The 23,865-nt window shown below is 42.6% G+C and overlaps 1 protein-coding gene and 1 long non-coding RNA gene across 2 annotated transcripts in view; one reads left to right on the forward strand and one right to left on the reverse strand.

Annotated features, from left to right (window-relative positions):
- LOC116792247 overlaps window positions 1-13,608 on the reverse strand; it is a 48,186-nt gene extending 34,578 nt beyond the window's left edge. Inside the window, exon 1 of the long non-coding RNA XR_004359033.1 lies at window positions 13,376-13,608. This is a non-coding gene — a long non-coding RNA (uncharacterized LOC116792247). The remainder of the gene's footprint in view (window positions 1-13,375) is intronic.
- Window positions 27-23,282, forward strand: TKT (transketolase). Its single transcript, XM_032699044.1, has 14 exons — window positions 27-254; window positions 5,084-5,201; window positions 6,556-6,669; window positions 7,343-7,440; window positions 9,097-9,288; window positions 10,101-10,219; window positions 11,873-12,066; window positions 12,657-12,821; window positions 13,403-13,559; window positions 17,918-18,048; window positions 19,362-19,445; window positions 19,624-19,717; window positions 21,282-21,404; window positions 22,979-23,282. The coding sequence occupies exons 1-14, from the start codon at window positions 148-150 to the stop codon at window positions 23,164-23,166; spliced, it is 1,884 nt and encodes a 627-aa protein (XP_032554935.1). The 5' UTR covers window positions 27-147; the 3' UTR covers window positions 23,167-23,282.
- Window positions 23,283-23,865: the final 583 nt, after the last annotated feature.

A 23,865-nucleotide genomic window follows, 5' to 3' on the forward strand; every position in this document is an offset into this window, starting at 1 on the left:
GCGGGAGGCGGCCGCCCCTCGCTCCTCTCTCCGCCCCGCGCTCGGCCCGGGTGAGCCGCGCCGCCGCAGCCTTCGCGGAGCCCAGCCCCAGGTGCAGCCACCGCCGCCCGAGCCTCGCAGCCGCCGCGGCCCTCCCGCCTCGCCCCCATGGAGGATTACCACAAGCCCGACCAGCAGACGCTGCAGGCGCTGAAGGACACGGCCAACCGGCTCCGCATCAGCTCCATCAAGGCCACGACCGCGGCCGGCTCCGGGTGAGCGAGGGAGGGAGGCAGGCGGGCAGAGCCCCGGCCGCACACCGGAGCCGCGCTCCCGCAGCCCGGGGCGGCATCCGGCCTCGGGCTGGGGCTGGGAGGGGCCCGGGCACGCGCCGGTGTCCTGGGGCAGAGGCCCCGCTCCGGCTGTGCGGGGATGCTGCGGGAGCGGCGGGGATGGGGAGCGGGGCAGGGATGACCCGGCCAAAGCCCCGCACCCCCCGCGCCGCTGGATGCGGCGGTGGCACATCTGGAAATGGCGGCCGGGGCCGGGGGCTGCGCGGGCAGAGCCCGCCCGGGCCACGCTGGGCGCCGGTGCCCGCGGGTGTTGTGACTGCGAGAGAGGCCGGGAATGCTAAGTTGGTGCAGGACTGGAAACCAAAGAATTTGTGCCCGAGGCGCAAGCGGCTTCTTTTTCATTGCGTGCCCGTCAGTTGGAACTAATTCTGTACAGAATTTCAAGTGAGCCCAAGTGGGATTATCTGTGCCATGCCCGCGGTCTCCAATGGGCAGCTTATTCAGGCCTCTGGACAGGATTTAGTGTGGGCTCTGATGTGTGCAGATTCCAGGGTTATCCTTCCTTTGATCGTGCTTTACCTATGGAAAAAAAAATCTCTGCAAACAATCCTCTTTTACTCATATAAAATTAAAGCCGTTTTTTCTGCTTGAATAATATATTTCAGTGCCTCCATATAAAGTGCTGGCCTTTTTTTTAATCTCTCCCATGTTGTTGCAATTTCCTCCTTTGGACCTCTTTGAAACTGGCTGCAGTGTTTAAAAAACAAAAAAAATTTAAAAAGTCTGCAGGAATCTCTTGGATGCCGAGGTTCGTGTGGAGAAGGGTGGTATGTAAAACGTTATAAAGCTTCTTTGAATTGCCTTACAGTCTCCACCCTGTGCCTGGCGTGAGCTGCCTCACATGGCTCTGGAAACAGAGAAACTGAACTTTACTCGTTCTGTTTGCAGACAGCGAATGGAAATGCTACTGTGGTTCTTCCTGTGAAATGGGGTGTTGGGACACGGGAAACCTCTCGGCCTCCATGGGGGTGGGTTTGTTGGGTCCAGTCTGGAGGGAGAAGTGCTGGATACCCAACAATTGCTCTTTTACTTCTTGATTTGTTTCAAAGCTGCAGTGTACAGGCATTATTACACAAGCCTGTGTGAAATTGTAGGTAAGAAAAATTGTGCTAAATCTGCTTAGTAGAGCTTGGGCTTCAGTATCGAGCTTCTAGTATATATTTTAAGCAGGCCTAGGGATGTGTGGTATTACTTGTCTTATCGGCAGATAAAATTATTTCTCTGCTTTGTCTGATATGCTGTTGAAGGATAAGGTTCATGCTACAGCCTCTGCTTCTCTTCTGTGGTCCATGGAACTCAGCAGTAAAACCATTCCCACCACACTGATGAAGAGACAGTAAAGTATCTTTTCTCAAGCTTTTTATTCCCAGTTCATGTGTGCTACAATACCGAGTCCTTCTTGCACAATGGCATTTCATTAATCCCTCTGGTTTATTCTGCCACTGGAGTTGTGTAGTCTGAAATTATTACACAACCTGATAACGAGCAGATTATGAAAGATGGGCTCTGGAGGGAAGATTCTGTTGGCAAGTCATGTATTTTCTTAATAAGATTTGATTGCCAAGATGATCGTGTAATAACATACCTAAAAGAGTCAGTCTGTTGTGGAGTTAGACAAAGCACACATACTTCTAAAACATCTGTACATTATGAATATGTTTCCCAAAAATTGAAGGAGACAGTACACTTTGCTTAAATTGCTGGTGTGCACCAAGAATATGGAAAGATGTTTGAATGCAAGTTAAATAGAAGCTCACAGTTAATTAAAAAAATAAATTGTCATGCTTGCTTTGACTTTGGTAAGGAAATTTGTGTTTGTTAAAGGTGTAGTTGGTAAAAGCTGAAGGAAATACTTGCAGTAAAAGCACTTCAGACAAAACAGGAGCTGCCTACTACTTTCAAGGAAGTAATTTCTGTAAAATGTGGTGTGTATTGCAACACAAGTGGTGCTGTGGTAGATCTGACACACCAGTTCTTGCAGCCTTTACTTGTTCTACCTTTTGTTAAAAAAAGTACAACCTTTGCCTGGACAAGAGCAAAGTCGGTCTGATCCTGAAGTTGCTCAAACACATCACTTTGAGTGCTTCACCAGCTGTGGTGGAAAAATTCAGTGAACTGGAAAAAAAATTTATGTTTAAAACGACTTACGTGGGCAAAAAATTTGATTGAGTTAGTTGTAAGGATTGAACATACTTGCTTTGGGGCGTGGAAGAAGGTGGGTTTTTTTAGATAAGTAGTGCAGACATTTCCGTCAGAACGTGTAGAGTCTCTTCTGTAGCTGATGATAACTTTTTACAGTTTTGAAACAGTTCCTGGGCTTCCTAGAGGTGGCTGGTTACATTCTTAAAAGTGGAAGTTGTAAGAGTTTCTTAAGAGGCAGTTAAGTTTCATAAGGTGTGATGTGATAATTTGTTGCAGATTAGTTTTTCTTCAATTTTTTTAGCTTTTCTCTTGAACTCAGTGTTCTATTTTAACTTTCCACCACTGTCCTTTTTAGTTGAAATGTGGACATGTGTAGATGGAGATAATTGATGCAGAGTAATAAAAAACACCTACGAAACTACTTTTTTGGAGTAATCATTTTACTCTTGGTTTATGTGGATCCAAGATTTCGGTGTCCTGATGGACTTCAGTTTGGTTTCCTCCTGAAGGGCTGTATTTCAAAGTTAAGGCTTCAGTAGAACCCATCAAAGAAGAGTAGTAATGGGACCAAGCACCACGATGTTCTGGGCTGTTCATCCATCAGGATGTAGTTGATTTTTACAATGATTTCTGATATCTGATAAGCAGTTAAATTTTTGGTTATTTCTGATAGTAGGAATTCATGTAATTACCTGTAGCTTTAACAAGATTATTTTTTTTTCCAATTTTCAGGTAATTTATTAAATTTTTCTGCTTTTTTTTTATTTCCACGCGCTACCATTTTAGGTGGTTTAAAACTTTTTTTACCAAGACCAGGAGTTCATAGAAGTATGGTTAAGTATAAAGTTAATAAAATTAAAGGAATGAAAGCTTTAAACAAGCATGTAAGGCTTCTTCATTAACTCAAATACATAAATATTTACTAATATGTTTGAACCATGGTTTAAAGCTAATTCTTTTGTTCCCTGTGTGAGTACTTACTAAGGGATGGACACTAACTGTAATTTGTATTTTGCTAGTGTTTTGCATGTTTTTATTCTCTTATTACAGCACCGTTGGGGATGTTGGGAGGGAAGGTTTATTACTATCAAAAAGAATATTCTGGTTAAAGTTCTAGTGAAAGTGTTGTCTAATCCTAACATGCATGGTAATGTACATGTGGGAAATGAAATGTGACACTTTCATAGTAAGTTCGTCCTGTTTTATAAGTAGGGTCAAATATTTTAAGAATATTGTGTTAAAAGATGAAAAATATATATTGGTAAAAGAGAAAGTGAGATGAAACTGTAAGTTATTTTCAGCCTTCTTACTGTTCAGCATCTGCTTTCCTGTACTTCAGTAGCAACAACTGATATCCAAAACGATCCTATTTACACCAGTAAAATACGAAAAATGCTACTTTCCACATTTAATAAAGATTTTTAAAGAGCCTCCTTACTCCTTTTAAGCTTTATTGCAGCTGAAAAGCCAAGGCTGGTACACTTAAGTGGTCAAGTAGTGCCATCCCTTCCAGGTGCATAACAACATTGATCAATATTTTAATTACAGTAATGTAGATAAATAAAAGTAATTATATGCCCTTCTTTTGAACTTCAGATGAAATATATAACTCATTATTTGCCACTTGAAAGAACCCTTTTCAGGGAGTTCTGTATTTGCTTGTTGGTACTTTATGGCACAATTGCCTCTGAAATGGGCCTGTGTGTTTCTAAGGCAAGTTGTAGTTGAAGTATTAATTCATGCTGCTGTTGAAGAATGTTTCAAATGTTATCCCAGACAGTTCAGTGGGAGAGACTATCCCACATCACACAATCACAGATACTTATAAATGTTTGATGAACCAACTAGTACCATATTTCAAAGTGATAGAGATGTTCTTCTCCCAGCCAGAGATTAAGCAAGTTAGTATTTTATAACATGTGTCTGGGTGTTTACTGGAGACAGTAAATTTCTGAATCCAGTTTCAGTAGAAGATGAAATACAAGAGTTGCATTATTTAATGCCCTCTTTAGAAATCAGAATTTTAATTCTATCAGCTCTAACATGGTAAAATGAAGTGGTTCCTATGTTATACAATGATAAATGTTCCAGAACTTTCTGCAAAAGTTAATCTGGTGTTACCAATCCCTGCCTGTGCATCAGGGCCTGAACAAGTCCTGGTGCCACACTTTTAATTCCTTCACTCAGTGAGTGGTTCGAGTACTGTGGAAAGCTGCCCTTGTTTCCTCTGCATCCGTGTGAATTCCTGTGGGATAAATCTGTGGAGTCTGATTTCAGGCCCAAGGTTGTACAGGTTCCTGTGCTTCGTGGTCACCCCTCAGGGTGGTGGTCCTTGGCATGGAGAAGAACAGAGAGCTCTAAAAGATACATCCTTGAGCTGTCAGCAGGGTCTAGATTGAGCATCCACTTCAACCAGATAAGAGGCTCCCTTTGTCTCGAAGTACAGCTAATTTGCATTGGGGGAATGGCAGATGGGATGTGTTTTCAAACACTTCAGATTGTATATTTTAATTCTGAGGAGTCGAGGACTGGTAAAGTGATATTTTAAAGATATGGGCCCGAGCAAACAATAACAAGAAGTGGTAATCTTGCATCTTCTTGACTTGTAGCCACCCTACATCATGTTGCAGTGCAGCAGAGATTATGTCTGTGCTGTTTTTCCATACCATGAGGTACAAAGTGCAAGACCCCAGAAACGCCAGCAACGACCGGTTTGTTCTTTCAAAGGTAAATAATAAATGTTTTGTGATCCTGTTTACTCTGCTAGGAAAGAACTGCTTGCCTGTAGATTAAGTTGACTGGTCTTCCTTGACTTGTGCTTACTTACACTTGCATCTGCACAGAAATTTATTGGAAATATTTGAGAGCTTGGAATTGGTCTGCTTCAGAAAGACAAATAAAAGTTGGTTGAATTAAGATGTAGCATAACTTAAAGATGGTTTGAAAGTGTCTCTATAAAGTTTGTTGATAAGTCTTCACTTTGTTCTAGTATTAAGTAATAAATGTTATTATATTGTCTATAAAATCTATCAGGATGCATTAAGGTCTGTTTTATTTTGGCATAACCAATTTTCTAACAAGGCAGTCAGCTCCTGTGCTGTCCTTGTTAACTGCAGCCCCGCTGTTCTGCCTGCAGCCACATCCCAGTGGGCACTAATTCCTGCCAGCTTCTCAGGGAGCATTACATGAAACAGGGCAGTTAGTGAGTAGTTTGCATTCCTACTGTGCCAGGATGATATTAAAGTCAGTGCTACTTCTGAAGCCATTGTGGGCTAGAAAACTGTAAATCTCACATCTGGGCTGACTGTTACTGTTTGTATCCCCTTTTACTTTATGCCCTTAGAAGTCGCAGGGGTATTTTGATCATATGACATTAAGGCAGGTGAGGGGCCTTCAGAAAACATAACTGTGTAAAACATGGCACATATCTCCTGCTCCACTGAGACAGATTTCATCTTAGAGACAGAATTCTTCATGTGGTGGCTCAGAGTAGTGCTGTATAGCCCGTCATGTATATTCTGGCACTGGATATAGCAACTGTTGCCACTTCTGATGCCCATTCTAAAATAAGGAATTTGGTAAGAAGCAAGCTGCTGATGCTGAGGGGGTAAAAGCACTGAGAGTTGCTTCTTCACGTTTGCTTTACCTCTCTAATTAATCAGGGTCTCTGCCCAGAGCTGCTAAATGGCTTCAAACCTCTGCATGCTCTTGTGACTCCTGATGGCTCCAGGGTGGAAGATGACTGCTGCTTTAGAGTTATCCTGTTGGACCTGGCCACAAGGGTCTGAGGGTATAAAGCTTGAAACTTTGCCTGTTGTCACACACTGCATCTCACCTGAGTACACTGAAGAAGTTCTAGGGGGATAACACTTGCTCATTGATCTGGGATGCTCTAAGCAGGGGTGTGGGAAACTTGGAAGCAAGCATTAGTGTGAATGTTGTTCTGTAAAAGTATTTTATAATTCAGTGTTTTCTTAGTGGACACAAGAACCTGATTTCAGGGTTTGTCAGCTTTGTAGAGCTTAGTATTGATCCTAGGAAGTTGTGAAACTTGTACTTTAAAATTTCTGTTTCTCCCTAGGGTCATGCAGCACCAATTTTGTATTCTGTTTGGGCAGAGGCTGGATTTCTACAAGAAGGAGAATTACTGAACTTGAGGAAAATTGATTCTGTCCTAGAAGGACACCCAGTTCCAGTGAGTGCTTGTAACCTTTGATATAAAATGATGTTTTCTGTGAAACAATAAGAGCATGTATTTTATGGCAGTTCTTGGTTGCCAGCTGTACTGTACAGGAAAGATAAAGACTTTTAAGAAGGATGATGATACTTATGGCTTCACAACTGAATTGGTGTCTGTGTTTGAGTGAACATATAAAAATTACCTTTATTGTTGTAGTAAAGTTCCCCCACAGTCCTGCATGTCAATACTTTCCATTTTAAAAAAGGCTTATGTAAAGTTCCATCCAGGCTTTACTTGTCCTTTAAGCAGCTTTGATGTATTTCAAGAGTTTGCATCCAGTTTTGTAACCTCGTTGGTCTTTCCATTCTCAGCCAGTTGTTTCTTTTGAAGAAAGTTCATCCTTTTTTACCCGAAATCCTTGATTCTTAACTGCTGCCATCTGAAGCATAGCTGAGAAATTTGTGGGCCATAGTTACCATTCCCTCTCAGAGAACCTGGTTAGTTTGTGACACTGACCATCAAGGTACACACAGTGCAGAGAGAGGATTTCGGGGCAAGATTTAGAGAGACTTGTATGTTGTTATGGCTGAGAAGCTGCATTTTGATGTATGTTGAACCATCTTCTAGTACTGCAATTTAGTTCCTCTGTTTCTTAATTGTAAAATAATTGTTCTCTTCTTATTCTCAGAGACAAGCATTCACTGATGTGGCTACTGGATCCCTTGGGCAGGGTCTTGGTGCTGCATGTGGCATGGCATACACTGGCAAGTTCTTTGACAGAGCCAGGTAATTCCATCTTCATATTTTATGATTATAGGCATTCAGTGGGAAAATTTTGTGAAAATAAGTCCTTAGTCAGGGAAAAACAAAACTACTTTATTCTATTCTCCATTCCCAAATCTAATTTCAAATTCAGGTTTTCAGTGATAGATTACGAGCCTGATAATTACGAAGCTGTTGCCAGCAAAACTACGAGGGTTTAAAGGTTAACAAGAATTAGTGCATATGTGTGTTCCTGTTGTAACCTGACAGCACTGCAAGGTAGTATTCCTGAGTAGAGAAGACAGTAAGTTGTTGGAACAGCCTCTAACTCCCAGAGAGTAATTGATAGCCCTGTTGAGGCTGGACGTGTCCCCTTAGAAGAACGGCACAAGCCAAAAATGTGTCTGTTCAAAGTCAGATGACAAATAATGGAGAACATTCGATAAGGAACTGTTATGGTCAATAATAACATCATTGGATCATAAAGTAGGGCTCCAAAATGTTATCAGAAAGGCACTCAACTCCACAGAGACAAAAATGACTGCTTCTGCCATTTGTTTTGTGCATAAGAAAAGAAAATGTCTAAAGGCAATCTGTGTGAGGAGGAAAATAGCCTGATGTAGTTGATGTATTTTATGTGACAGTTCTAGTACATTCGAGCATAGGCTGCCCAGTTAATGTGTCCTACACTTCACTAGCTTGAAATCATTTCTGTGAAAGATGACTTGCTGATTTTAATTGAGTTTAACAGATGCTACGTGTGGAAAAAATCTAACCAGTGCTTACATGACAAAAGGAAAAGGTGGTCTTGCGTGCAGCACTGGGGAGCAGCTTCAGTGAAAGGAGTTCAGATTTAGCCGAAGGCAGGTGGGATTCAGAGCAAGATTCTCTTACAGCTTAATGTCTAGTAAGAAAAAAATCTCCAACAGCCATCTCGATTATTTTGTTTTAAAATTGTATATTTTTGAAGGCTAATTTACTGTTCTGTTTTAATTTTAGTGGGTAATAAACATTTACAAAGCTTTGTCATCCAGAAAAAGAGAGTGGTAATAGAAGAAAAATGCAGGGGATGAATTCTGCAGGGATGAGGCAGTGCTCCTGCTAACTGAGTTTTACCTGAATAAAAGGCTTAGTGTTTAGAGAAATAGTCTATGAAGTCATATCATATTGGTTATCTTTTTCCTGAATTCTGAATTTGGTTATGCAGCATGCTTTAAACCATAGCTGAATTCATCCACAGTTTAGAGTTGCCTGAAATTCAGGTGCTGGTTGTCCTTCCAGAGAGTCCATGGTAGGAAGGAGGAAGCAGCCAGTAACCATTCCTGCATTGTTCAGATCCTGCTGAGTCACAGTGACAGTGTTCAATGGGCCTGTTCAGTCAAGCCTTGCAATGGGAGGCTTAAGACTTGATTTTTTTGAGACAAAGATTTGGAAGGCAGTGCAGTATTTCTCATCTTATTTTTCTAATGTGTACCAGCTCAAAAATATTTTAATTTGATTTGTCTAAGATTACTATGTAATGTTATCTGAGGTGAATGCATTGAGCAATGGGAGTTGAGCTTGGGATAGAAAAAAGCAGTGAATTCTCACTCTGAATTGTTTAGAGGGGTTTTGTTTTTTTATTTAATAGTGCTTACGCATCAAACTTGATTTATTTTCATTTTTTTTAACTTCTTCTAGCTATCGAGTGTATTGTCTGCTTGGAGATGGAGAGTTATCTGAGGGCTCTGTTTGGGAGGCAATGGCCTTTGCTGGCTTTTACAAGCTGGATAATCTCGTTGCCATATTTGATGTTAACCGTCTTGGACAAAGTGACCCCGCTCCTCTGCAACACCACGTGGAAATCTACCAGAAACGCTGCGAGGCCTTTGGGTATGTGAGGGGAAGGAGCTCAGGATAATCTCTCAGTCCAAACTGTATGTTTTATTTGCTTCTCAGAATTGTTCAAATGAGCTTTCAGCTCTAAAGGCTGCCATCACCAAGGAAGGTGGTCTTTTGTAATCCCTGATATTGGTCGACTTTATGGGTACGGCAGGAATATTAAAAGTGGCAGAATTTGTTGTTTAGAGGAAAAATAAGAGGACTGCTTACTCAGATACATTTGTTAGAGGATCTTAAAACTGTTTTTATCATATTAAATGCAGATTTTATGACTGTGTGACCACATGTACTGTCATAGCAAGTAGAGCAAAAATACAGCATGGAAACGATGAGAATTCTTTGTGTATTGGCTTTCATTTAGTTTCATATTTCTATGTAGATGCAAAACCCACGATAAAAAACTGTCATATACAATAGCAGCCATGCAAATTATGATGGAGCATTTTTTTTTTAATCAGCTTCCATTGTCAGTTTTTATCTTATTTTTAGATGTTTGATTTGCTCTTGTTATTAAAAATGGCCATTATATCTGAAGAAATGTAGGATAACTTAGTTATCTGTGGGCTGTGAATTTTGCTTGTAGCTGTTGCTGCCTCTGTGACTCTTTTTGCATTATAAAAAAGCGACTGTGGTATTTTTTATGATATCAAATAAATGCTAGTCTGTGTTTCTGGCACACTTTGGGTCCCTTAAAAAGACACTGCACTGGAATGGCATTAGTATTCGTTATTGTTATTGCTGACTCCCAGAGAGTGTCACATGCTAAAACCCTTTAGAAACAGTTGATCTGTTTGTGTTCTTAGCTGGCATGCTATCATCGTGGATGGACACAGTGTGGAGGAGCTTTGCAAAGCCTTTGGCCAGGCCAAACACCAGCCAACAGCCATCATTGCAAAGACTTACAAAGGCAAAGGCATATCAGGTAATAAACCATCTCTTGCTGTGCAGGCTCATGTGTGTGATATGTGCATGGTACTGCAATAAAGGTGCCATTAGTAAAAAATAAGGAAGTTTAACTTCTTTCATACTTTGGAAATACATTGTATGCTGTCAGCTTTTTGACTTGATAATCCTTCCATACAATCTGAAAACTCAGAATTTCACCCTATTGTCTCCTTCCTTTGTTGCCTTTTCTTAAGGAGGACAATCAGCCTGAGGCTTCACTGGAGGCTGGCAAAGATGTGACTCAGTTCTTCATGTTAGCCAGGTGCACTTGGACTGGGCTGTTACAGCTCCCTTGTTGCAGAGCAGGATTTCCTCTGCTGGCAACTGTTCTCGAGTTGTTACTGTATAAAAAGTCTTTTCTAGTCTGGAAGATGGCTGGTGACAAGGGAAACATTGGACCGTATGACTTGCTCTTTAAAGTTGTCCTGGCAAATGAGGGCCACTTTCTTGGTGTGCCCTTGATCCCTAGACTCACAGAGACTACTCTGAGAAGGGAGTAGCTTTGTCACAGAAGGTCCCTGTTCCCTGTGTTGCTGCTGTTCCCACAGGCAGTATTTTCCAATACATGGAAAACAGGGGGGGGGTGCTGCAATTACAGCTTTGACAAAGCTGCGTGAGACAGGGTCCATCAGCTACCAGGTCATACTGCAGCTTAATTCTTATCTGATGTGGAGTTCATGGACATACAGGGTACAGTAGCCTGTAGAAATTATTTTACAGGTTAGCAGCTGTTTGAGTTTTTTCACAGTGTCTCTAAGATCCTTTGGAATTTTTACATGGTGTGAGACTCACATAAATATCGTTGTCCAGGGGACAGGTGTGTACCTGCACATCTGAGCAATAGCAGGCAGAAAGTCTTTCAAACTCTCTGCCCTTCTCAACCCCATTATTGCTGAAGAAGTTACCATGGTTCTTGCAAGTGAGATGTGTCCCAGCTAACGGAGCGTTGTGTCCATGGAGTGGAGTAAATGCATGTTCAGTTGTCAGGGGTTGCTGTGATTCTCTTCAGCTCCAGCTTTCAGCAGCACTCTGCAAGTTTGCCTTTCTGACCAGATAAATATTAATAACAGGAGTGAATATCTTCATTCCTTTTCTTTGAGTAAGCAAGCAAAATTCATTATTCGGGGTGACTTGCTCAGGGAAAGCAGTGTATGGGCCAGAGAGGTAATGTGGCTGTTTGTGCCAGGTGCACAGATAAGAGTCATCAGAAGCTATTAAAATAAAGCTGTAAAACGTCAGCTTTTTGAATTAGACAGCTTGGTTAGCTGTTGTTTCAAACTTCACTGAGTTTGTTTAATCAGGCCCAACTGTTAAATTTCATGTGAAATGCTCACACTGATTTACTGATAATTTCCTGCCACACTTACAGACCAGGTCTGTTAGGTGCCAATTTAAAAGTAGAAGACACTGGGATTTTGTCACAAGTTTGGAGTACGTTATTCCTCTTATATGTTTAAACATGTCTGTCTTAATGCAATTGATTACTATTGTAATTGTTTAAGGAATTTCTTCCTTGGAAGACAATACTAGACTGTTATACTCCACTGCACTTACCTGGGTAAAATCTGCAGCTAAAAACCTAGATTGTTTTTATATTTTTCTTACTTGTAATGTGATTTTAAATACACAGGTGTTGAAGATAAGGAAAGCTGGCATGGAAAGCCCCTTCCAAAAAATATGGCTGAACAAGTCATTCAAGAAATAGATGATAAAATCCAAAATAAGAAAAAGCTTTCTCCGGCCCTCCCAGAAGAAGATGCACCTATAGTAAATATTAGAAACATTAAGATGCCATCTCCACCAACTTACAAAGTGGGAGAAAAGGTATTCTCTTTGTTTTCACTGTTTGTCAGATATTTCAATTTCATGTTTAAATGTATGGCAGGAGGTTTCGTGTTATCCTTTTCCACAATTTCAATTACCCACCTGAGCAGGCAAACATCTGCTTCTGTGATGTGAGACAATCAACTCGCTGGGTATTGAAAGGATATATTAAAATAGGAAGACTCAAATCACTCTTCTTCATTTTGTGACTATTATCAATTATCTGAACTACTTTATGTGCATTTAAAATTAAAGAAACTCTACGAAGTTCAGTGAATTTCCATGATTAGAGAGCAAGGTTTTAAGAATTTCCTAGCTGGATTGGTAGGGAGTTGCCAGTTCCAATACATTAGCACACAATGTGTCCTAATGCTGCACTGTGGTTTTCTTTTTCCTTTTTTTTTATTTACTCTTCTGCGTGTCACCGTTCTCATATGTACTTTTGATACTACTATCATTTAAAATGCCTTTGGTTGTGTTTTGGTTCTGATTGTATGTTCATAGACTTAACGGCAAAACAAAGTGGGAAGGAAAAAAATACCTGTAGAAACAGAAAGTTCCAACAGGCCTGCTGTGTTTTCCTTTCCCAGTGGGCTACACGCAAAGCTTACGGGGTTGCACTGGCAAAACTGGGCCATGCCAACGATCGAGTGATTGCTTTGGATGGGGACACAAAGAACTCCACCTTCTCAGAGCTCTTCAAGAAGGAACACCCCAGTCGCTACATCGAGTGCTACATTGCTGAGCAGAACATGGTAACTGCCCTCCTGCCTTTACCAAAGACTGGTGTTGCCATGCAGTGAGTCTCCATAGAGTGGGGTTCTAATACTTGCTTGTCAAATAAATATGTGGGGCAATTGCAGCAATAAACAATTTAGGAATCTTGTTCTAGTTTCCATTTTGCTAAAGGAGAGCCCTTTTAGTAAATATCAGTCTAAATAACCCAGGTAAATCCATTCCCTCTCGGTAATGATAATTTTTGCTTAGTGGAGATAGCAAAACTGTGTCCTTTGGGCTGAAAGTGTAAGCTTTTGATCCAGTAAAAGAAAGGGGGATAATTCTTAAAGTTCAGTGAAAGGCTGTTTGGAGCAGATAGAGAAAAGAAGCTGACAGTAAGAATCAACAACAGCTAGCAGTTGAAGCAGGGAGCAGAGGACATGTAGGAGGAGAGATAGTGGGAGAGCAAGTTGCTTCCTCTCCATGTTGGAAAAGCCAACTGGACAGAGATTTTTAATCTGCTAAATTTTTAGGGCAAGAAGTCCCACGGACGGACGACGTCTCAGAAACAACTGATAAATGAGGAACTCACTGTTCTTGTACAATCTCCCTGCTCCAGGTGAGCGTTGCAGTCGGTTGTGCCACTCGGGACAGAACCATTGCCTTTGCCAGCACCTTCGCCACCTTCTTCACGCGGGCGTTCGACCAGATCCGCATGGCCGCCATCTCCGAGAGCAACATCAACCTCTGCGGCTCCCACTGCGGCGTCTCCATCGGTGAGGGCACCTGGGGGCCAGCAGCTCCCATCCAGTCAGGGATGGTCATGCTCTGTGGAGACAAGCAGTGCTGTAGCTGGGGTGCTGTAGCAGTGTGACACTGATGGCAGGAAGTCATGTTTGCAAATTCGCTTTTGTGAGACACAGTGTTGTATTTAGAAAGAATGAGGAAGATTTCAAGCCCTCACCTGCTTTTTTTTCTCTTTGGCCCGATGAAAATAGGACTTTTTCCTACAAGCTTTTGTACTGTGCCAGTAAAGACTGATATAAAGGGATTTGATGGAATCTGAGGAGTTTAGATTCCTGTTCATCTTTGCAGTCATGTGCTTCTATTTTGTCTCCCAGTCTCTAAACTGAGAAACTAATGATACTATTCTTGCCCAGATGTTCTTGTCCATCAGTCTCAAAAACCCTTCAAAGATCACCAATTTGAAATAACTGCTTCAACTTACCTCAGTATTTTTTACTACTACAAGTGTTCATGCATTGATTACAAAAACCCAAAATCTCTAAGTGTGATGAAACAGGAACTGTGAAGCTGTTATGTAATTCAGGTAATTGAATCATAGAAAGGTTTGGGTTGGAAAGGAACTTAAATGTCACCTTGTTCCAACCCCTCTGCCATGGGCAGGGACACCTTCCCCTAGACCAGGTTGCTCAAAATCAGGCAGGATTTGCCCTTGGTGAAGCCATTGGTTGTCCTGAATCACCTCCTGTGCTCCATGTGCCTTGGCACAGCTTCTAGGAGGATCTGTTCCAGGATCCCCAGCACAGGGTGGTAGCTGGTAGTTCCCAGGGTCCTCTCTTTTCCCCATTTTAAAACTGGGTGCAGTGTTTCTGTTTCTCCAGTCACCAGGGACTTCACCTGACTGCCATGACTTTTCAAATATCATGGAGAGTGTCTTGGCAACTACATCAGCCAGTTCCCTTGGGACTCTGGGACGGATCTCATCAGCTCCCATAGATTTACATATGTAGAGGTTCTTCAGGTGGTAACAAACCTGCCCCTGCAGTGGGATGGGGAGGAGAACAGAAAAAAACTCTTGTGTTGAGATAAGAGCAGTTTAGTAATTGAAACGAAGTAAAATATACTATTACTAATAATAATAATTGTAAATAAAAAAATATCCCCCAGGAAAGATAAGCACACTACAATTGCTCACCACCCACTGCCTGATGTCCAGCCTGTCCCTGAGCTGTGATCAGCCACTTCCAGTTAGCTGTCCAGGCTGTGCTCCCTCCCAACTTCTTGTCCACCTCCTCACTGGCAGACATGAGGACACTGAAAAGCCCTTGACTTAAGGTAGACAGCACACAGCAACAACCAAAACGTCAGTGTGTTATCAACAGTATTCTTATCCTAAATCCAAACCATGGCACTGTACCAGCTGCTAAGAAAAAAATTAACTCTATCCCAGCTGACCCTAGGACATGTGTTACAATGGAGGGACTTTGCTCCCCCAGTCCCTGTCCTGCAATCCATCCACTCAAGAGGTGTGGGAAGAGGGATTGCCAGTGGAAACCAAAGCAGTGCAGCCTGAGAGCAACAGGCTGAGGGCCCTTGCCAGCAGAACCTGCCCTGGTCTTGGCTTCCCATCCTTGCTCTTTGGAAAATGTCAGATCATATTGGGGTTTGACTTTGGTTTGAGGAAGGAAGAGAGTTTGGTTTTTTTTTTTTTAACTGAAGTGCATAGACATCACCCATGAAAACAGGAACAGACTTGCATACCAAGAAGGAAAATGCAAGTAGACATTCATGCTTGAAAAAGCAGTGGGTATTTATAGGGAAAAAGAAAGGGAGGGAGAGCTGACAGGGGTAGTAAATGAAGGCTCTCTGCATACATCAGTTTTGCAGTTTTGGCTGGCAGTATGGTTTGGAGAAGACTTGGGGGTTTTATGTTTAAAACAAAATAGTTAATTTGACCTGTAATATTGGTAAAGATTTAAAGATACTTTGTAAACATGTGTACTGTCATCCAGAGCCTCAAACTTGCTACATATATATACTTAATATAAATTTTCTGCTGTGTAGAAAATGCTGTAGTAGTGGAGACTGTATTTAGAGTGTATCAGATTATGGGTTTTGTATGTCATTAAGGGAGAGATTCTTTTACAAGTCTCTTTTCTTGTTAAAATCAGTCCTCCCACCTCATCATAGTCTAGTTCAATCCAGTTTAAGACTTTTAGCAAGCAGCAAGGTGTGTTGGTGCAAAAGCCAATTAGTTTTTGTCTTTGCTCATTTAAGAAGATAAAACTCGTTTGAGCTACCCCAATTGTCTCCTAGAACTACACTTCCAGGTTTCAATTTTCAGCACTTGGAATGTTCTGCTGGGAGCTGTGATTGCCAAGTGCATACTTGGATTTATAAAGTTGTTGCAATTACAAATCTCATTCAGGCCTCAACTCTGATTTTCAAAAAAGAATTTCAACCCAAAGTTTTGCAACTTATATAAAGAGTTGTATAAAGTTTATATAAGTTTTGCAACTTATATAAAGAGTTATAAAGAAAATTACACAGAGAAACCATTGAGCAGTTAAAAAATTCAATTTTAAATGGAAGGGTATGAATTAAGTGTATGTCCTATTAGAACTTTGGGCCTGCATGGAATTCAAAATCTGCATGGAATTCAGAATCCGATCTGGATCTGTGGTGAAAATTGAAGTTTTATGTATGCAGTTCTAGGTAGACCTGGGCTTCTGCTGCACTGAAATTTGGACCCATTAAATTTATGAGAAATGACCTTCTGAACTTGTACTAAGTTCACTCCTAGACCAATAGTGGCTGATGGACCGAAACATTAAATAAGTTTTAAGGTCATAAGAGAATAATGGAAAAAGTCTGTATTTTCCAAACTGAATATGCAAGGAAAGAAATCAGTGTACGTCTGTCAAAAATAGAAATATCAGTTGTTTAGACAGTTTTATATCTTGGACATTTGATACTGTTTATATTAAACACTCACTTTTTTTATTAAGCTATAAATCGAGGTTTTGAGAGTTATTCTCTCTTTTGATCTAAAACCGTGTAAATTGGGACTTTCTTAAAGACTTGGGGCCAAACTACTTAGTACTACTGTGTAAATTTCTGGTATGAGCTATGAGTGCTGGTGGTATTGGCACCACTGTAGCAAAAGCAGGAAAAGCATGAGTAACTCTCTACCTTGGATAAGATTCTAATTCAGGTACCAGACAATTTTATTCTTCATAATTTCACTTTTCTTCTATGTCTGCATTGTGTGGGTACATTTTAGGAAAGGAAAATGCCCACTGAGATCCCACTCATTCACTCAAGAGTGCAAACAGATTTAGAAGCTGATGTTGAGAGGTTTTTCTCATGTCATGACTGAAAGCAGAGAAGCTCTCTCTTCCTGGTTGGTGGTTACTTTACTAGGCATGTACAGTGGCAGAGTTCAATGCTTGATTTCTTTAACATATTTAAAGTTCTTCAGAGTTTTGTGCTGCCCTTATGAAAATAGTCTCCTCCTTCCTCGTGAACTCGTCCTTCTTGACTAACAGGTAGTGGGTGCATGTGGGAAGGCTCATGGCCCTGCTGCTGCAGGCTGGGACATGACTGGATTCAGAGCTCTTTGCATGGCTGGTTTGGAGCAGTGCCATTCCCAAAGCTCCGTTACATAAGGTCACTGGGGGTGGGGGGTGTTGTGGTGGTTGTTTCTTTAACCATGGAAATCCATGGCATCCAGCACGTGTCCTGGCTAGGGATTCCTTTCCATGGATCTGCAGGTTATGCCACGAGGCGCTTGAGTTGTTAAATTAACAACACGGGTGCCCTGCTGCTCCTTAAAACACCTTTTTATGGTATTGAAAAATGCATACATACCCTTCATTTAATCTTGAAATGAGCCCAAGGATTTGAGAGTAGTTGCACCAATTGCACTCTCCATTTCTGATGGAACACATGCCATTCTCCTTTCACATTTTCAGCAGTTTAAATCTGGAGGAACACTTACTGACAAGTATCAATTTTGCTTGTGTAGCCTCAGTACATGTAAATCTGAAGATACTCAGATATCTCGTGACCCTCTTTCTGTATCTGTACCCTTCCAATTTGTTGTATTCCTTTTGTGTTGTTTTATTGTTACACTTTATTTCCTATTTTTCTTTTTAATCCCAGCTCTCTTTCTTTTTAGTCTCTTTCTATCCTTATTTACTGTTTAGATGGTTCCAAGTTTAAGGAGAAGATGATTCTTTTCTCAAGCAGGTAGACTTGCATGTCGTGTGTGTGCCTGATTTTATACTTTTCTCTTTTTTGCCTGGTTTACATTGACCCTCACTGCTGTGTTGAGTGATTGCCAGAAATGTGCCCTTGCCCTTTTGTAACCCTGGTTTAATTCTTTCAGGTGAGGATGGGCCGTCTCAGATGGGACTGGAGGACCTGTGCATGTTCCGGGCTATTCCCAACTCCACTGTGTTTTATCCCAGTGATGCTGTAGCCACTGAAAGAGCAGTGGAAATAGCTGCCAACACCAAGGTTTGCATCACAGTATTTCTGAGCCAGAGAATAATTCTGTCTTTTGTACTACTCTTGTTGCTTCTGGCACGTTTCTTGCACGTCTCTACCCACATAAATTCTTTCAAAGGCTCCAGTGTGGCAGTGGGATGTTTTCTATGCAAGGAAAGGTTGCAGACATTCTCTCCAGGCGAGTGCAGAATGAACAGTCTGGAACAGACTGGCCAGATTTGGGGAGATGTAAACGATTACATGGCAATTGCAGTTTGAATATGTATTGGCTCAGAATAAGGTTAAGTGTAACTCTCTTAGGTATCAGCAAACTTAGAAGTGCACTCCCAGTACGACGTCTCTGGGGTCAAAATTGAAGCTGGATGTGGAAAGATAAATTCATCTTGAAGATTTTGATCATCAGGTGCCTGCAGGTGGAAGCTCAGGAGTCAGGTGTTCTGTCAGTCTAAGGCTACAGCTCCTGGGGGCACTGGGAGATGGGGCTCACACGAGTTCCCAGTCCCACGGGCCACCCTTTGCTCCCCTGTTGCCAGTGATGGATTGCAGTTAAATTGAACTGTGGCTGAAGACAACTAAGACTTCCCACTTGACTGTGAGAGAGTTTCTGATCTCTCAGACCTTCAGCTTGGACATAGCAATGGTCAGATGCCATGGGTAGCACTGGGTTGGATCATCTCCTTAATATAGCAGTATTTCTTGAGAAAGGAGCAAATAATTTGAAATTTTTCAGTCTTGCTACTACAGCTTTTCGGTGAAGGAGTGTAGAAATTCGGAGTGTAACAAATGTAATGAACAGTTTGTGACAAAAAGATGGAGGGTAGGGAAAGGAGCATGAGGGAGAGATTAAAGTACAAGTTTGTTCTTCTGGAAGGGCATCTGAACATTAACTGATGAAAAGCATTTTTCCTTTCAGCCCAGCCTTTCTTCTTTTGCTTTAAAATTGATAAGAGTAACATTTGCACATATATGGCAAGGTTCTAAGATTCTAATTAACTTGAGTAGGATTCTCCATTTCCCTGAGAGAACCATTTCCAAAGAGAATTAAAGATCTTGGAGTCAGAAAGGAAATTGTAAGTTATCAGTGTGCTCTAAGAGGAGGTGAAGTGTTTTGTGATGTTTGAAACAACCAGCTACCAAAAAAGGACTAATGGGAATTGGTGGGGCAGGGGGGAGTTAACTCAGTAGAACCAGAGGTGACACAGAAGGATGAACACCACACAAATAGAAAGTTGCTTTGCTGTATTTTTTTCATAGGGTTTACCAACTAGAATGTCAACACCTTTCTGATTTTGTAACTTCTCACATGTTTACTTTGGAAACAGGGCATTTGTTTCATCAGAACTAGTCGTCCTGAAAATCCTGTCATTTACAACAACAATGAGGACTTCCATATTGGACAGGCAAAGGTAAATATTGCACAGATAAACAGAATCAGAAAAAATATTCACTGATCCTCTTGTAAAAGCCCTTTTCCCTCTAAAACACTGCAATGCCAAAGATTTGATCTTTTTAATAAAATCTCTAGAAATGTAAAAAAATCTGTGAGATTTATTGTTAAAAATACCTGGACATGTTTTCTTGCAGGTGATTTTGAAGAGCAAGGATGACCAAGTGACTGTGATCGGAGCAGGAGTCACTCTGCATGAGGCTCTGGCTGCAGCAGAGCAGCTGAGGAAAGGTGGGGCTTTTTTCCTTTTCTGTAATTTAACACAGCAAAAAAAAAAAATCAATACCAGTCAGCCTAAATGCTCACCCTTTGTACTGGTAAACATTAATGAAACTGTTCTAACCTGCCAGTCTTGCCTAAAATGGAGTGGGGTTTAGTTGTCTTAGCAGTATTAATAGCCATGAAAATTGCCAAACTGACCAGATCAATGTCTTCTTAGAACTGCTAATCTGTGTGATAGAGCCCTGGGCAGAGGCTTGGAGACAGTGTGTGAGAAGCAGGAGTGGCACATGGTCACAGCACAATGTGCTGCAAAGAGCCAGGGACCAAACCACAGCCTGTCCCCGTGTGCCAGGACACTGCCCCGCAGGACATGGCCCTGGATTGCAGCTGCCCTGGGCTTCTCTGAGTGAATGGATCAGCTCTGGAATAGCCTGGGAGGAGGCACAGGTCCACTGTAGTGCTCAAGTGCACTGACATCTCACAGCCATGATAATCCTTCAGTGAAATCAGAAGAAAAAGAACCCGTGAAAGCCCCATCTGTGAGTCAGGGGACTGCGCCCAGGAAGAGATTACAAATAGCAGGAGATAATACAGTTAATGCTGCCCGTGGCTTACGGGGAGCTTTGTGTGCAGTGTCTGGGTGGACTGATGCTTTGTCATGACCTCGAGTCACCAGCCTTAAGACATTATAAAAGTTGCATTTTCAGAACCATTGTTACTTTTCTGCATTTTACCATGCTTTGCAATGCTCTGCTGATCTTGAAGTGTGAGTAACAACCTCTGGAGAGATAATCCCTCAGTGCAGAGGCAGTATCTAATACCCAAAATGTATTGGCCACTAAAGAGCCTTCAGTCATAAAACTGTGACAATAGGGCCTCTTCATGTGTAGGAGTTGACCCAGTGTTCAGCTCGCCAGGGTCAGACAAAACCTCAGCAATTGCTATTCTTTATAAACAATTGCCATTTGTGTGCAGTTTTAACGAGCCATCTGGGCCTGCCTTGTGAGCACAGGACAGATCCTGAGTTTGGTGCCAACCTTAAGGGTGCCCCGAGCAGGGCTGGGGCAGTTCAGACAGACATACCTGGGACGTGGCAGCCTGCAGTGAAGAAAAAACTCAAAATGCCTACAAAAGCAAAGAATCAGGAGGAAATTGTGGCTGGCTTGACAGTAAAGTTAAAGGTAAAATAAAGGTCCAGGAAAAAAATTGTGATTGACAATCTGAATAAGGAGGATTTTCTGGTGAGTGGATTCTGCTCTTACCTGGGGGAAGGCCAGTTACATGTCTTGCTGATGGGCACTCCTAGTGACCTTGAGTCACCTACCCAAGGCTTTTCTGTCTTGTCAGTGAATGAATGGATGTTACTATGGATATTACTATTTCACAAGGTGCATGGAGAAAGAATGCATACAAAAATTAGGGTTGGTTGAGTTCTGTGGTAAACAAGCCGTAGGTTCAGGTACCTGGGAGTTTTCATAATGGTCTAGAAGGTCACAGTGATTGCCTGTGCCACTGGCATTGTCCTGCATGCTCCACATTCATGTTGCAAATCATTTCATTCTGTTTTCTGCAGAGAAAATCTTCATCCGTGTGATTGATCCCTTCACTATAAAGCCCCTGGATAAGAAGACAATACTTGAAAGTGCAAGAGCAACCAAGGGCAGAATCATCACTGTTGAGGACCACTACCATGAAGGTGAGCAGGGTCCAGGAGGTCACAGCCCTCAGGGGCTGGAAGCTCCCAGCTTCTGACCCAGCAGAGGAGTAGGGGACCTGATGCTGTTGTTCCATTAAAGCAAAAGAGAGATTTCAGCCTTTTTTGTTGCTGTTAGGATTGTCAAGTGACACTGAGGGTTGAAAGTTTCCTCAGATGCAGTGGTTTAATCAGGGCTGCCTTTCTGATTACCTCAGCCTTGTGTGCTCTTCTGTGCTTGGTCCAAGTGAAGTCTGGATTCGTTTGTGCCCAGTGAAGTTGTAAATTCCTGTTGGGCTGCAGGGGCTCTGCACAGGAGTGTTCTCTGAGTGGCTGTACAGCAGCTGCTCTGCAGGTGTGAAATTGCAGGAGAGACCATTGCTGTGCAAACTTCTTAAGTGTTCCCTGTGTCCAAAAGCTTGGCTCCAGGTTGCCTGAAATCAGATGTTTTTGGCAGTTTCTGCAGTCCCTGTGGGATAAATTCCTCCTTCTTTCTACTCTGCTGTTGTAGATGTCTACTAATAGAAATTAGTAGATATAATTTTGATAATATTGGTCACCCTACTTTAAGGTGAGCATCACTCTTGCCAGGTACCTGAAGTGGGCTAGATCTGCCATAAGTGCTGGATACACCATACTTTTGTTCCAGACTCTGGATGGTGATAGGTCACTGAACCTCATAATTTTCAAGCTTAGTGTTCAACTCTGGACAAGTATTATACTGCAGATTTGCAAGATGGCAAATCATGACACTGTGAGCTACTGAACAGGCTATTTAAGCTCTCTGGAGCAGGCAGGGCAGGGCAGCTGTATGAGCATCAGAACCCTGAGTGTGTTGCAGGCCCCATCAGGCTGATCTTACCAGCTGCCCTGCAGAGGTGCCCCTGGCTGCAGGCTCAGTTCGACTGGTTACATCCCACAATGCCCAAGCTGTGGGAAGACCTCCCAGATACACCCTGACTGAAGGGCAGCACCAAGGTGTCTCTCCTACCAGGTCCCAGAGCACTTGCTTTGGACACAAGTCGCGTGTTTTCTTCTTCCCTAGTACTCTTGCTTCCAGTGTCTCTCCTGCCTCCACACAGTTCCCGTTGCATCTTTTGTCCCTGTCAGTGATAGTGACTCAGTGTGAGCTGAGCTCCAAGCAAAGGTTGTGTTACATAACCAGAGAGGTGCCCAGCGGCACGTACAGCACTGGGGAGAGATGGAGCTCTGAAACGCTGCTGAGATTGGTTGGAATTTCAGCACGTTAAGTACACTTGTAAATACTCTTCAGTCTAAATGTATTTTTAAACCTATCCCTTGGTAGCTCCTGCCGAGGTGCTGAGAGCTTGCTGACAGTCCTGTGCCCTTGAGAGGCAGGTGTGTCTGGCTGCTGATTGGGAAGTACTTCAGAAATGTCAGGCTGCCTGTCCTCGGGATGCCTTTGATATAAGGAAAGGCCAACTCGGGCACATGTGATTGGTGTTTTCATAAGCCTGGGGCCCGAGGCTGTACCTTGCAGGGCCCTTTGCTCAGACACACACAGAGCCTGTGTGTTCCCTGCTCCGGTCTAGGCCGTGTTTGCCCTCTCTCCGCAGGTGGCATCGGCGAGGCCGTGTGTGCCGCGGTGGTGGGCGAGCCCGGCGTCACCGTGAGCCGCCTGGCCGTGTCCCAGGTGCCCCGCAGCGGGAAGTCAGCGGAGCTCCTGAGGATGTTTGGCATTGACAAGGATGCCATCATGCAGGCCGTGAGGGCGGCCGTGTCCAAGTCCAGGAACGCCGAGTAGTTCGAAGCATCTCGTGCTGTGTTACGGAAGAGCTTGTTCGGAGAGGTGCTATCAGTTCAAGGCAGGCAAAGGTGCTTTATGTAGAGAGTTCTAATAAAAATACCAGCTTAAAAAACCTCCTGGGCTTTCATCCCTTTTTTTTCTCTGTGGGGTTTGGTGTGGTGGGTTAATAGCTGAGTGTTTTCAGTCCCTCCTCTCTGTGCTGCCCCCCCGCCATTTAAAGCCAAAGGCAAGGAGGAAGTACCTGATGTGCTGGGAAAGTGGGGATGAGGGCCAGCAGAGCACTGGGAATGAGCAGTGAGCCCTGGGCTCAGGGAGGACATGCTGAATGGTGGTGCAGTGAGCACAAGCTCATGAAGGAGGTTGAAACTTTTCATAGGAACTTGTATTTTTGAGTGCTTGGCCAGTGCTGCAGCAAGGGTAACACTGAGAAGGACTAAAGGAGGATCTGGAAGAAGGGCAGGAAATTCCCAGGTACCCAAGAGGAAGCAGCTGAATGTGTAAGTTGCTCTTTTTCTATTGAATTGACTTTTCTCAGGTGAGCTGCTCTAAGCTGGCTGAGCATTTCATTTTGCATAGTGGGATGCACTGGGTCATTTTTTAAATTTTTTGCTGTTTTTAAACGTTTTGTTTGTTTTACCCTTAAGTTTCTGTTAAAAAAAAATTAAAAATTCATTGTTGACTGCAGAGTACCCAGTT

This window comes from Chiroxiphia lanceolata, chromosome 11 (genome assembly GCF_009829145.1).
Source record: "Chiroxiphia lanceolata isolate bChiLan1 chromosome 11, bChiLan1.pri, whole genome shotgun sequence".
Classification (NCBI taxonomy): Eukaryota; Metazoa; Chordata; class Aves; order Passeriformes; family Pipridae; genus Chiroxiphia; species Chiroxiphia lanceolata.